Raw genomic sequence first — 15,099 nt, forward strand, 5'->3', positions numbered from 1 at the left:
GACCAAAATGACATTAGACCCAAAGACAAAAGTACCCTAATCTAGAATTTTCCCATTTATTTATTAATTTTGTTCTAAAAAATACCCATTAAGTATCAGTAAGAGAACAAGGACCGTCCAGAAAAAACGCAAATAAATCGCCGAGGAATAGAACAGAATCGCCGAGGAGGAAGAGACCAAACTCAACCGAAAACTACCTACCAACCTTTCCCTCCTCTCTTTCTCTCTCTGATGGGGATTTAATGACAGACGGAGAGAAGAGAAAACCTTCGTCCACCAAACCAAACTTGCAAACAACTCCATCACGTTCCGTTACCTTCTCTTCTCTCCTCTCGCTTCCTCATCTAACCCTCTAAAGTAATAAAAGCGCTGCAAGAAAGGGGAATCTAGGGTTTCCTCTCTTTTTTTTTCCGCTTCAGAAATTCTTGATTTCTCTCAGTACTGCAGGTCTGTTCGGTCTTCCTTGATTTTTTGTTTACTCGATTCCTCAGGCTTCTGAGGTTCAAACCAGTTTGTACCGTAATTGCTTAAGTTTGCTTGGATTAAATGCTTGTGCCTGGATTTTTTGGGCTTTGATTGTCTTGGAAGGTTGTCGAATTCTGAGTTGTGCTCTGAGTTTTGATTGAGCCTATCTGATTGGGGGATGCTCTTTTGTGTCTGAATGGTTATAGGATACATTCAATTTTAGCTTGATTAAGATTAATTTGTTTTTTATTTATAGATTTTTCTTGATTTTGCTTAAATTAATTTTCAGTTTCATCAAGTTAGAACTTTGAGCTGCAATTTGGACGTTGTAGTTTAATCGTAATTTTGTGAGCTTACTTCACTGTGAATCTAGGTTCGGAAGTTAATCATATTACAGGTTATTTTCTAATGAATTGTGCCAACGCTTCCTAGATACTATACAAAATTAATTTAATTATACTCTTGCTTCTGCTCAAGCTCTATCTTTGGTGGATACTTCAAATGCTTTTGGTTAAGGATACTACTTTCGTCAGTGTGTTGATATTTGCTGCATTTGTTGGTAATGGTCATAAAGAGAATTACTTGGAGTGGTAGAGTATCTTTGCTTGATTCTTGAAGATATTTGGGTTGGGGTAATTGAGGAATCATTCCTTGGATGGATTACCGTATTATACCAACTTAAATAATAATAATTATTATTATTTTTGATGTTTGATGAATTTCTCATCTTCAATTCCCTTCCTCCCTTTGACAAGGCATAATTTTTTTTCCTTTTTAGGATGAAGAGATAATCAAAATGATCTTTCATATATTATTCCATGGTTTCAGTTTCAATTCCTTAACTTTATTTAGTACTTGAAGAAGTCTGGTCAGGTTCCAGATTTAAGAAATAAAGACAAGTTGAGGATGGAATTGAGAATTGATTATTGCCTTTTGTTTTGTAAATTATGGAATAATGAGCAATATAGAGTTTCTTATTAATTTTTACACTTCTATTTGTTAGATTTTATTAGCCTATCATCTTTTATTCCCTCTCTAGGTAATGTGAGGCAATGCTAAATGAATGATCAGAATTCATGAGGCCTGTGGGTTTGGAATTCCTGCATAGAATACATTGTCCCTGTTTTCTGTTGGACATAGGTTTTGCAGCCAACAAGTATTTACATACATAGGTTTGCACATTTTAGAATATGTCTTGTCTGATCATGTCTTGTTGTGTATCACTATGTTGAATTTCATTTTACAAAATCTTCACTTAAGAATCTTCATAAGCTTTTTGTAAGACCTATACTAAAGGAATTAATATTGCCAGTTGTTACATGCCATTGCAAAATAATTTGAATAATATTACTGCTCTATGACTTTATGTACTGGATCTTAGTTATAAAATTTTCTTCTAAAATGTGCTGAACTAAGAAAATGCTCCTTGATGTGGATGTTCTTTGATGCACTATTTCAATATGTTGTTCTATTTCCTTGCAAAAGCCTGATGAGGACTTGATTTTTCTAGCTTCATTAATGTTTACATGGGTTTAAACTTTATCCATCAGAAGCACTTATCCCATGCATTTTTTTTTCTCTCCAGTTCCTGTTTTTGTGTTTCATTCCACAATGTCAAGTTTGGAGGAGCCACTTGGTCTTGATAACTTTCCTAGCATTGATATTGATAGGCTTCAAAGGTTCTCATCTAGTGCTTGTAGGCCCATGCCAGATGACATGGGAATGGGAAATTTCTGGATCGAGGGTAGGAGTTGTAGCTCATCAAACAGTTGCGAGTAAGTCTATTTTCCATGATTCTATCAAGCTGAAGCTTGTATGCAAATTTCCATCTATTACCATGTAAAGTGGATACCCTGCTTCACCAATGCATGTAGAAAATCTTATTTACCTAAGCAAAAACCTCACTTTCACATAACCTCTTCCATACTTTTAAGCCTCTCTGAAAGTAGGGTTTCCATTTTATTACCATATGTGATGCATATGCCTCCTGGATAGTTTCTTTAAATAATAATATTCTTGTTAGAACTACTGCTACTACTATGAGAATGGTAACTATAAGCAGTTTATTCAGAATGAGTTTGGACTCTTCCTTCTTTACTCAATTGTGAGCTGTGTTTTCTTCTTTTCTTTTCTTTTCTCTTCTTGTTTTTTTATTTTTTTTTTGGAGAAAAGGTGCAGCATGGTTATACTACTAAAGAAATTGGGAGAAATGCCCCTTAATGTGTGTGACTGTACAGTATATGAGAATTCAAAAATCTACATAAGTATTCTAGATACAAAATAGTGAGTCAGTAGAGAAATTTGAAACATTAACCCAAGAAAAATTTTGCTTTCTTCACTTAACATAGTTGAATTTTCTGCTTCTATAAGGGCAAGAAATGTTATTAAATATGCTATCTTTGGTCTTTACACTGTGGTTATTTTAACATTCCTTTTGGTATAAGCATAACTGCCTAAAAGGCAAGCATTAACTACTTATGAGTTATGACTAGCTTTTCATTATTGTCATAATGGAAAATTTTTATGAGATGATGAAAGGAGGATATAAGAGATAAATGAAACATCAGTTCCCAAGGAAAACCCTGCCTTGTATGTAAGGCCACCAAAATACAAGAAGCAGAAATTTAGGAAAACCACACCACACCTACTGTGGCATGGCTGAACAAAGTAATGATCTAATCGGTCATCACAAGCTCTGATGAGGCTTTCCAAACATGAGTTGACTGATCTGAATCCATGAATGAGTTCTGGTGGCCAGAGATATACCTCCTTAATGTGATGATGTAATGGCAATGGTCAGTCTCCCCACCCTCTTTCATTGAGGTGTAAATCGGGCCATGCCGCCCATGGCCCGACATGATTGTATGTGTCGTGCCGGGCTTGGGGTTTCAGGCCTGCGTGCCGGCACGGCTATATTTATAAATATTATAATAATATATTTATATATTATATATTATATATAATATATTATATAAATAATAATTATATAATAATATATAGTATATAATATATTAATAAAATAAACAATTGTTTTCAATTTTATTATACTATTTTATTTAATTATTGTATATATAAACAATTGTATATATCAAAATTCATATAGAATAAAAATTTTAGGATTTATTTTTTCATTTTTTTTAAATAAATAGCTCTGGCTCGGCCCGGCCTAAGGCTTGGTCCACGGACCAGCCTGGCCCGTGGCACGACACAGGTCCGCACGGGCTCGGGCCATGGGCTGTGCCGGGCTGACCCCCCAAAATATCCTAGGGGAGGAAGGCATGGCCCGGAACGCCTGCAGGCCAGCCCGGCCCGGTTCACACGCGGGCGGTGCCATGCTGGCCCAGCACAGCCCGTTTTACACCTCTACTCTTTCATACACTAGATTATCAGTTTATCACTTAAGAGTCTCTTAAGAAGACTAAGAAATGCATTAGTCTCATCCCTTGAAGTAATGATATCTGCTATATGGAAATTCCAGATCAATTGGACTAGAGTAAAGAGGAATCACCTTTTTCAGGATCCATAGAAGAACCTCCATGTCCAAAGCAGCTTGGATTTCAGACAGAGCAGCCATCTAAATTTTCTTCACTGCCGTGAGATGAAAGAGACCAAATCCGAGCTACAACCTACTCATTGAGGTTCTGGCGATGTAATTTTCTCCTCTGATAGTACCAATGTAATTTTTCTTTTTGGTCATTCTTGTACAGCAGAGGAGGTTAGTGAGGTGTTATGGCGCAGTGAGGTGGTGTTGCATGGGATTGCTAACTTCAGGACTGGTGATGAACTATTGGTACTGATCAATGATAGAGGCATTGATCCTAGAGAGATAGATGATGATGCTGAAGATCACCTGGAACAAGGTTTCAAGGAAGCTGTGTAAAATTAAGTTGATGACAGTGACATTCCTTTTGGATGGGGATGCAAGGGGATGAATTTGAGGAAGGTGGTTAATACCTAAGTACAAGTAGAAAAGAAAAATTAGGAATATTCTTTTGTGGGGATCCATTTGTAGAAGTGCTTTTGGAGTTGCAAGAGAAAATTAAATACAAGAGATTCAGAAGAAGCATAAAATGAAGTCATAAAACAAAAAACAAGGGATGGTAGTTTTTCTAACATGTAAGAGAGAGGAATTGGATTAACCAGGATAGGGAATGGGCTTGTTAGTATTGAAATAGATGTGTTTAGGACTTTAAGGTGGGCAGTGGTGGGATTATGGGTGGAGAGGATGAAGCAGTAAGAAGTGAGATGGGCAGAGGGCACAAGAGATTATCAAAGGAGAGAGTAGAATAATTTGTAAATTTTGAGATAAAGGAGAGGGGGTGGTGATGCTGGTAAACTTTTAAGATGAAAATGTTGCTTGGAATTCCCATGCTTGTTATTTTGCCTGTTAGAAAGACTAGTGCAAAGGAGATAAGAGCAAGGTAGTTGAAAATCTTTGATTGAAGAAGTCTGATCATATTAAATTATATATATTGATACTGCTAAAAGGTCTTGTTGGTTAAACCTTGGTTTCCTCTTGTTGTGTTATTTGGGTTGTGTTGAAGGGTGGGTTGAAAAATTTTCAAATTTGTTCTGGAAATTTCTGAAGTTTCATAGAGTTATTTTAGACTTCGTCAAGTTGTTATGTTTCTATCCATCAGCGGTGAATGGTTTACATTTTTGTTTTTGGATATCATGATCAATTTAACTTTCATATGCTTTTCTTTTACAGTGAAGAATACACTAGAGACACATTTCCATGGAGAAGACAGACAAGGGATGGGTCACAGGGAAGCTCCTTAAATCGAAAGATGTCAAGCTTTGGTAGGAACCATAGGGTATTTGGAAGTGTTTGTGATTCCTATATGCCCAATCAACAATATAACACCCATGGCAGTGAAAATGGCATAAGGGATCTAACAAACAAGGTACCTTAAAAATCCCTAATACACCTTTGTTATTGAAGTTTGTTTGTTATGTTTTGTTTTAATTATATTATTAATGTTGGATGGACTCCCTAATTTTTTTTCTCCAATTGTAGTGTCTTTGGCTTATTTTAATAAACAAAGTGATTTGACATTAATTACGAGCTGAATTGAAAATTTTCTTCATCATGATCTATATCTTCTGTTCAAGTTTAGTTTTTAAATGCCATATCCTGAATTTGTTTTTATGGGCATAATTTTCATTTTCTCAAGTTCGTCATATATATATATATATATAGTGTTGCCTAATCTCAATATTTGTTCTGTGCTACAGTTTTTAAGAGGGATACCAAAGTTTGTAAAGATTGTAGAAGTTGGTCCAAGGGATGGGTTGCAAAATGAGAAGAATATGGTGCCTACAGCTGTGAAAATTGAATTGATACAAAGACTAGCATCTTCTGGATTATCTGTTGTTGAGGCCACAAGTTTTGTTTCACCAAAATGGGTACCACAGGTAACATATTTTCTTTATTTTTATTATCTACCTCTTGATCAGTTGACATGTCAATGTTCTCTTCAGGGTTGGTGATCTCCCAACCTACCATTTCTTTTCCCAGGCTTGGGGTTGGGTATTTCCAAGATAACCTGAACTTCTGCCCATTACTTTGAAGGCCTGAACCAATCTGATGCAATGAATTTATGTACAAATTCAACCAATTTTCTTGACCCACAAGGTTCTTCCATTTTGGAGTGGCCTTGTGTGACCCACTTTTGATGTAGGACAGGATAAAAATAATCTTTTGAAGTGGGAGGGGGTTTGTAAGTCTAGAGAGGGGGTGGGTTGGGGATAGGGTGGTTGACTGAGAGCAATAAGACTGTTTTAGACAAGTGGCTGCAGAGGTTTCCTAAAGAAAGCGAGGCATTGTGGCATCTGGTTATTAAAAGCATTTATGGGGTGCATCCAAATGGTTGAGACACAGGACCAGCTAAGGGTGCTAATGCTAGAAGCCTGTGGAAAATGATCTTGACTTCCCAAATTTGTGCAACATATTAGATATGATGGCATTTCAGGACAAGAGGTGAAGTTTTGGGAGGGCTTGTGGTGGGGGGATTCTCCTCTGTGTCTTTCTTCTCCTAGAATCTAAGCTTGTCCACTTTCAAAAACAAAAGAATAGCTGAAATGGCAAGCAGGGAAAGGAATGGGCTGGCTTGGAATGGGTTTAAGAAGACCTGTGAGATACCTTGAAGTTTGTGAATTAATCCCTATGCTTGATTTACTCCAAGATGTCCAGCTTTCCCCTGCAGATTGTGATGAGAGGATTTGGGCTCCCAATTTTAAAGGTTCATTCTCTTGTGCTTCCTTTATTAAAACCTTGCTTCCTTCACTTGAGTCTCAGTCCTTTCCTGCTAGAGAATAGTGGTTTCTGTCCAATTCCCCTGAAAGTCAAGATTTTTTTATTGGGAAGTTGTCAATCAAATCATTAACACCTACGAGAAGCTCCAAAGGAAGTGGAAAAACCGGTACCTTTCACCTCATGTGTGTGTGTGGGGGGGGAGGGGGGTCACCAACCACTTGTTTTTGCATTGTCCCTATGCATCTCGGTTATGGAAGCACTTTCTTTCTTTAGTGGGTAAGAACTGGGTTGAACCAAGTGGGGCTGTGGACCTGTTCAAGATAGATTTCATGTGTTTTTCTACTTGGAGGCAGAAGATCCTTTGGCAATGTATGAGGGAAGCAATTCTGTGGGGGTTGTGGTGTGAAAAGAATGCAAGACTATTTGTGGAGTAATAAAATCAGTTGAAAAGGCATGATGACATTGATAAGGGTGGCACATGGGTACTAGTGACTGAGGAATTTAAGGGAGTTCCCATCAATGACTTGTTGATGGGATAGCAAACAGGTTCTGGGTTCCAGGTTAGCAAACAGCAAAGAGTGCCGGTCTGGTATCATCGTGAAGCAGGTTTGATTAAGTTCAACTTTGATGGGTGTTGCCTTGGGAACCCAGGCCCTTCTAGTGTGGGGGTAAGAGATCAGCATGGCAATATTATCCCTGGCTTTACAGGTCCAGTAGGACAGGGTAATTCTTTAGGGCAGAATTATTCACATTGATTCAAGGATTAAAACTGATACAGTAGCAAGGGTGGAAAGATGTTATAGTAGTGGGGGACTGTGAAACTGTGATTTCTTGGACGAAAGCACAAGATCATCTACTGTGGGAGTTTAGGCAGTTGGTGAGGGTGGCAGTTGCAATTGGGACCTTGTTGAATGCCTCATTCAATAGTGTTCCCAGAAGTGCAAATATGTTGGCAGATTCATTAGCAAGAGCAGGGTTGGGGAAAGAGGTATTATATTGGGGTTGTCCAGGCCTGGGCTGTAATTTGTAAGGTTTATGTTTGTGGCTATTTTTTGTAGTTCCTTGTTTCCTCCTACTTTGTACTTTATAGGCCTGCTTTTCTCTGATGAGCAGAGAGGTGAGGGAGGGAGGGAGATTCTAGTTTTCTTGGTAAAGACTAGAATTCATGAAACCAAACTCCTATTTCATCAAATCAACTCCTCTTAACTTCAACTGCAATGACTTTATTTATAGACTTAAGAATTCAGAGGTCCCTTTATAGATTCTAATTTGGAATAGGAAACTGACCTAAAACAACTTCAGAATTCCTTTGAAACTAAGACAAACATATAGATAACCCATAGTGATTTTCTTTTTTTCTTTTTTGCTTTTGATAAGTAACGGTCAGATTTAAATATATATATATATATATATATATATATATATATATATATGAAGATTAAGATTACAACCTATAGGGGACCTTAAATAAGGATTCTAACTCCTAAAACAATTCCAATATAACTTCACTAATCCTATTAAAATCAACTTAATGTAAAGAAAACAGAAATTTGTAAAAAATAATAAATTACAAAAGTTACCATTACTAAACCCATTCTAGCAATCCCATGGCAGAAAACAGTAAAGGGAGAATATTTCAAGGAAGATTCCAAGGAGATAGGATTGGTATTTTAGTAACTTTATTTGTCTTGCTTTGCAAGACAATCTAGTCTTCTACAAGAGACATTGAATCTTTAAGATCTTACCAATTTTACAATTTGAAGCATCCAGGCACTAATCCTTCTCTTGCATTTCAATTGTTTTTTTTTTCTAAAATAATATTTCATTATCAATCAAAAACAGATTAGAAAGCAATAGATATGTCAAACATAATAAATATAAGTATTGGTTAAATTTTAATTAATTAGATATTGAAGCTTATCTCTAGTTTTCTATTTTGTAAATTTTGTTGCTGTCTTATCTCTCTTTGATTGGTATATTAGACATTTACTTTTCTGACAATTGACTTTAAGAAACCATCCATGAGATCATGATTTCTATTATTATGTTTCAGTTAGCAGATGCAAAGGATGTAATGGAAGCAATTCGAAATGTTGAAGGAACAAGATTCCCAGTCTTAACTCCTAATCTTAAAGTAAGCAGTCTTGTCCAGATCAAATATTAATGAACTATGTGAATTGCAGAGGGTTTTTTTTTTTGCTAAATTTTTTATTGCCTGCTTGTAGGGTTTTGAAGCTGCTATTGCAGCTGGAGCTAAGGAAGTTGCTGTTTTTGCATCAGCTTCTGAATCCTTTTCGAAGTCCAACATCAACTGTAGTATTGAAGATAGCCTTACTCGTTACTGTACTGTTACCCTTGCCGCCAAAAAACTCTCGATTCCTGTTCGAGGGTATGTTCTCTGGCTTGTCTAACTGTTACTGAAGATTTCCTTTTTCTGTCTTACTGCAGAAACTGTTTGTTTTTTCTCTTTATTGAATCTATGTATGAGGATACTTGATTTTCTGAAAATTTATGAGTTTTCTGCATTGCATTATGCATGCATCACATGCACCAACACTCCTATGCTATTATCATATTTTGTTTCCAACTTGGGGACGGGCTTAGCGGTTGGAGTATATAACTTAGAGGATCATGCTGTATGTTTGAAGTGTGGTGCCAGAAACATTCAGAAATATTCTGTCGGCATATTTGGGCTTACCAATGGGCACTGAAGCAACTCCAGCATATTCTTGAATTCTAGTTCTTGGGAGCTTTGACGGGTGGTTGTTGGGATGAGAATGACGGAATCCTTCTTTTGGAGGAAAGAGAATTTGTGCTAAGAGTGTTTGCAATTCTTCCTATTCATTGTTTATCCTTTCTAAAGTTTCCTTCTTTGGTGGCAAATAAGATGAAAAGGATCAAAAGCTATGTTCCATGAGAATGTTATTGGATTGGGATGCTTGTAGTTATTGTATTTTTATTGTACTTAATTAGCAGTAACAATGCATTTATTTTCATTGTGTTAATATAACATAACTGAAATAATTGATATGGTAGGTATGTATCATGTGTTGTTGGGTGTCCAGTGGAAGGACCAGTTCCTCCATCAAAAGTGGCATATGTGGCAAAAGAGCTTTATAACATGGGCTGCTCTGAAATCTCCCTTGGTGACACAATCGGGGTTGGAACACCTGGTAATTTTCTGAACCACTTGAGTTTTTGAAAAGTGCATCAAGTGAGAAACTAAGTTTATAAGTATTTCATCAAGAAATTCTTTGGACTTGGAATTTCCCTTATGGAGCAGTGCAGAAATTATCCATCTGGATATAACCTCATATCTGATAAATGTAATAACTTTGAATGTGACTAAAATTTTGGATTTATGTAATACAAAAGTTTAGGTTTGATAAGTTATCTCTCTCATTCCTCATGGTAAATGTGGAACTTGGCCATCCATCAGAAGGCTGTAGGTTGAGGATCTCCATTGTCTATACAGATCTTTTACAATTAGCCATGTGATCATAAATCCTAAATGCCAAAATGGGTGAGGTCTTGGTTTGGCTACAGACTATATCACCATGGTTGGATTATTACAATTTCAACCACTCAACTAGATGCAGCTTTCCCTATATATCTTTGGTTGCTGCCATATTAACTTTTAATTGTTTCCATATCTTTGGTTTCTATTTTTTGAAGTTAAAAGTTTTGGTTTTTGGCCAATTGAAGTTCTAGTCTAGTATTTGGATGGTCCTGATTGATTACCATGTGGCCCAATTATTACATCAGGAGCACTATACTGTTTCTGTTTTATATTTGAGATGAAATCTCTTTTTCCAATAGGTTAGGTTATCTAGGCATGCCTTTCAGAGATTAAAATTTATGAAAGGAAAAAAAAATAAAACATCTATTGAAAAAAATCTACTACATAACACAAGGTCGGAGATGGATAGGAATTAGATTTGGGGAAGATGATTGGTTGAGATTTGTTCCCTTGCCCAAGGCCTTATTGGAGTCTTCACTCAAGCTGGAAAAGATATAGAATGATTTCTTTTCCATTCAAGGCAGTTCAGTGGTATGGAAACCCATCTTCCACAGACCTCCTTTAAATAGGGAAATTACAAAACCTTCACTTCTTCAGAAGCTTGAGGGTGACCTTGTTTTCCCAGAGCAAAGGGGTGAATTTTTTTTGGAAAGAGGAGCCAAAACGAAAATTTTCTGTTAGGTCCTTCCATGTGGGATTAGCTGGAGGAATGACAGATTTTAATGATTTTTGTACTTAGACAACTTATTTTGTTTGTCCAGTGTATACAAAATTGGTACCTTGCTATTTGCTCTAAGTCAATATTGTTGTACTCAAAGATCTTATATGCTGTGATGAATATTCTCTTGTTGCTATTCACTTTTGGATGCATATCTAGTCTTTATGGTGCTCTAATACACTTATTTTTCTTTCCTCACTCAAAACAGGTTCTGTTGTTCCGATGCTCGAAGCCGTGATGGCCGTTGTTCCTATTGAGAGGCTTGCTGTTCATTTTCATGACACTTATGGCCAATCTCTGGCAAATATTTTGATATCTCTCCAAGTAAGCAGCCTTGTGCAACTCAATTTGTGTGTGAAAAGAAGAAACCCCAATGGCAATATACTTAAATGAATTAAGAGTTTGTGTCGGGATAAGATGATGGGATGAAATATTCTTCTTCTACTGAGGTTATAGGGGTGACAACCTGCACAGGTTGGAGTCAATGAGACCAGATCTAGTCCCAAAACAGGGCCCCAACAACCTGTCCCAATGGCCATTGCAGTGTTGGTAACATCTTGCCATGAAGGACATGGGAGATGTTTCCAATGCACAGCTGCAAAGGCTGTTGGGACCTGATCCAAACTCTGGAGTCAACCAAAGCAGAACTACAGAATTGGTCAACCTATAACTTAACCAAGTCCCATGTCTAATTTTCATACTTAATTAGGACCTGGTTGAGTCAGGCTATGTTTTTCTACCTTTAGATTATGATGATTTCATATGCACTTCCCTTTGGTGGGATAAAAGCACATAAGCAGTCAGGTTATGATTTCCTAAATGAAGATAGCCCTAAATTAAATACACCAAATGATTTGTTAGTTATATTTTGGTTGAGCCCCCAGATGGAGGTGGATCTTTTGATGGGTCTGACCTTTGCAAGGCTTAGAAAACCTGATTATATGACCCATTTTTTTCTAAAACTAGAAACTACCTACCTTATTAATTATATGACCCCGAACATTCAGTGAATAGTTTTTTCGGAGTAGGTCAAGATTCATGGAAAGCATTATGTTTGTGCTATTTCAAATGGAGAAGATTCGGGTTGTTCTCCTGAATCCTCAAGGGTGGAAGATCCTAGACTCCTTGCAAGTGTAAAACCCAAGTGGCCGAAGCAAGGTTGGGTTCTTCCACCTTGAATGTCATTGTTCTTTTCATTCATATCCTTTTTTTTCTTTTCTGTTTTGTTGATTATTAACAGATGGGAATTAGCACAATAGATTCTTCCGTCTCTGGCCTCGGGGGGTGCCCATATGCCAAGGGTGCATCAGGGAATGTTGCCACCGAAGATGTTGTATACATGCTCAATGGACTTGGTGTGAAGACCAATGTTGATCTTGGAAAGCTCATGTCGGCTGGAGAGTTTATTTGCAAGCATTTAGCCCGCCCATCAGGTGCAAAGGCAGCAATTGCTTTAAGCAGAGTTACAGCAGATGCTTCAAAGATCTAATATATTGAGTGAGGGTACCAAATATCCAACTATACTATCCAAAAAAAAAAGGTTTTATAATGATCTTTACATGAATTTTTTTTTGTCATCTAAGCTGTCCTTGATACGCACTTTTATATAAAAAAATAAAACATTATTTAGAGTTATTGATCCAGCTATGTTCATGCTGTGGCATATGTAAATCTATGTATTTTGGGATCTATTTATATACTGAACAAAACAAAAGTTTGAGAATTACAGCAACACCAGTCCATGGTCATTTATTCAAATGCTCAAATTGATTTTGTTTTCTTATTTAGTGTTTTGAGGATGATATCTCCTTGTGGTTAGGGTTGCAAGCAGATTAGATCAAATGTGGATAGGGGCATATCTGAATCCATAAGCTAAGGATCGGAGAGATTAAAATTAATATAAAACAAAAAATATATTCTATAATGCTAATCTTAAGTCTTAAGTCTTAAGAAATAAGAATGTTTTAGCAAAATAAAGTGAGGAACTCGGACCAACCCGAATCCAACCTGCTTGGTATTGGGGTTCAACAACTCAGGTTTGTTACTTGCACCACCCATGCTTAGGCTAGAACTAGGAAGCATCTTGTATCTAAAATGAAGCCCAGAACTCAATACCTAATCCAGCCCATACCAAATTAGGATACGCCATGAAGCCCACAAATCCTGTCTATACCCATTTAAACCTCCAAACATCATCTAAAAGGAACGATCAAGTGCTTCCCTCTACGATCCAAGGCTTCTTTATGTTGATTGGGGATTCCATGAACTACACGATCCAGCTCGCCAGAAGATGCTTACCTAGCTAACCCATCCCGTACAAGTTGATCTAGTGGGTGATTCAACCAGATTTCCAACTCGCTGTGTGAGTGTTTAGTGTGAAACTCGAGCTGGGTTGGGTTGAGGTCAATCAAAGCCCGACACAAGGCAAAGAATAGCTCAATCCTACCTAACTCAATGAGTCGAACCTGACCTTTTGGATATGTAATCCTAACCCAATCCAAGTAATCCGATTTTTCTAATTGGGTTAGATTGGGTAAGGTTGGCGTGGTAAATGTATGACAAAAATCTCAATATTATACTGTAAGATGATTTTATAGTCTCATTAAAGCTAAAACTATAGAAAAATATTTAATGATACTTACAAATATTAGTAAGCGTATGATAGGTAATACATAATATATGTATACCCAGTACGATTATTTTAGAGGATGAATTTGGATCGGGTCAAGTTGTCCGAAGCATCAACTCTAATCCAATTCATCCAAAATCGGCTTGGGTTAGACCCGATTATCACCAACCCGACTTTATCGAACTCAAAATTGGATTGGGTCAGTGAGGTTTCAATTTTCAAATCGGCCCGTGCCAAATTGCATTCCTGCTGGACTGGATGGATTATGGATAATAAGTAGGTGGTTGGATAGGTTATAAATGGGTTGACTCAGAAATCAGAAAAGATATCCCTAGTACTACCTCTTTAAATTACTTTTGGAGATGTAACTTCTTTCCTCCTATCCAATACAATACTCTGATTGTAAATTAAAAACGAATAGTTTATTATGATGATTTTAGTGTAGACAACATTTAATATGGGACCCATCTAATGGTGGGCTCCAATATTCTGTAAATTGTAAAAAAAAAATCTTTTGTAAATTGCAATGAATACCGGCAAGTAAAATTGAGGGTATAATAGAGTATTTTAATATTTTAATGAAGCTCTTATATACATGAACGGAGAATCAGTTTGGATGTTATCTTGAAGACCCAAGGCATGAAACCTGCACAATACAGAGGAAGACACATCAGATCAGGCTTTACAAATGAAGTCACGTAGATCATTTCTATGTACTTTTGCTCTATTCATTATCATGTATTCTTGTTTTCTAAGCAGTTTCTCAAATGAAGTCTGTTTTCTTGTTTTCTAAAACAAAAGCCTGTTTGTAGTTAGGGCTTCAGGGGGTGTTAACACTTGTTCTTTCCTGAAACCATGACTGGTCATTGAGGTTAGGTGGAAGTGGAATCATGATGATGGGTCTTTTTTCCTGGTTACTCAGTAGGCCCAAAACCCATTTCATAGGCCCAATCTGGCAACTAAAGAGCACTCCTTAACCCCTTTATTTGAGAGGTTCCCTTCTTCCACATCAAAGCAGAACCCCAAAAGCAATAATCAAATGGCCAAAGGTACAAAGCCTTTTCCATCTCATAAACTCAATGCACCATAGAAAAATAAAGGCATTGATTAGAAACGTGATATCATTCCCCAATCCCCACGTCTTCTCTGCTCTTTTGTAGAGCAAGAAAGCTTTTTTTGTTGTGGGCCTGCTGTGGCTTTGAATTTTGAAATGCTTAGGGGGAGAAAGCCCACATCTCCATGAGATATATAATAATTATATGTAAAGATTAAAGAAGATGGAAGATGTTCTTTAAGGTTAGTTGGTGGGCGGGGAAAGGTAGGTAAGTGGGGCTGCACACAGACAAAGGACTTAAAAAATAAGTGCTGCATTCAATACCAGTTTTGTCGGTTCTAGGGTTTGGAGGGCTTGGTTTCTCAGGTTTTTCAGACCTATTAGGGATTGGAGATGGGTTTTGGGTCTGAGATTTTCTTGGGTCCTGTGAGTTTTGGATCTTTTGTTGGTGTAC

General features: G+C 37.0%; 1 protein-coding gene across 3 annotated transcripts; it reads left to right on the forward strand.

Annotated features, from left to right (window-relative positions):
• The first annotated feature begins 233 nt into the window (after positions 1 to 233).
• LOC104607826 (Aldolase superfamily protein) lies at positions 234 to 12,728 on the forward strand. Of its 3 annotated transcripts, none has more exons than XM_010273561.3 (9): positions 234 to 447; positions 2,051 to 2,240; positions 5,177 to 5,372; positions 5,704 to 5,883; positions 8,778 to 8,858; positions 8,950 to 9,113; positions 9,761 to 9,897; positions 11,171 to 11,286; positions 12,203 to 12,728. In XM_010273561.3, the coding sequence occupies exons 2-9, from the start codon at positions 2,077 to 2,079 to the stop codon at positions 12,449 to 12,451; spliced, it is 1,287 nt and encodes a 428-aa protein (XP_010271863.1). In that variant the 5' UTR covers positions 234 to 447; positions 2,051 to 2,076; the 3' UTR covers positions 12,452 to 12,728. The 3 variants fall into 3 exon arrangements, with proteins under 3 accessions (XP_010271863.1, XP_088747428.1, XP_088747427.1); XM_088891301.1 differs by lacking the exon at positions 234 to 447 and adding an exon at positions 461 to 588; XM_088891302.1 differs by lacking the exon at positions 2,051 to 2,240 and having other exon boundaries at positions 307 to 447.
• Positions 12,729 to 15,099: the final 2,371 nt, after the last annotated feature.

Source organism: Nelumbo nucifera, chromosome 7, assembly GCF_055504915.1.
Source record: "Nelumbo nucifera cultivar China Antique chromosome 7, China Antique-T2T, whole genome shotgun sequence".
Taxonomy (NCBI): Eukaryota; Viridiplantae; Streptophyta; class Magnoliopsida; order Proteales; family Nelumbonaceae; genus Nelumbo; species Nelumbo nucifera.

What these genes read in the sequence shown, in the direction of transcription:
- LOC104607826 (XM_010273561.3), top strand. Translation starts at nt 2,077, where the DNA reads ATGTCAAGTTTGGAGGAGCCACTTGGTCTTGATAACTTTCCTAGCATT. An exon ending in TAAGGGATCTAACAAACAAG is followed by an intron (nt 5,373 to 5,703) that starts GTACCTTAAAAA and finishes TCTGTGCTACAG; the next exon opens with TTTTTAAGAGGGATACCAAA. An exon ending in AATCGGGGTTGGAACACCTG is followed by an intron (nt 9,898 to 11,170) that starts GTAATTTTCTGA and finishes CACTCAAAACAG; the next exon opens with GTTCTGTTGTTCCGATGCTC.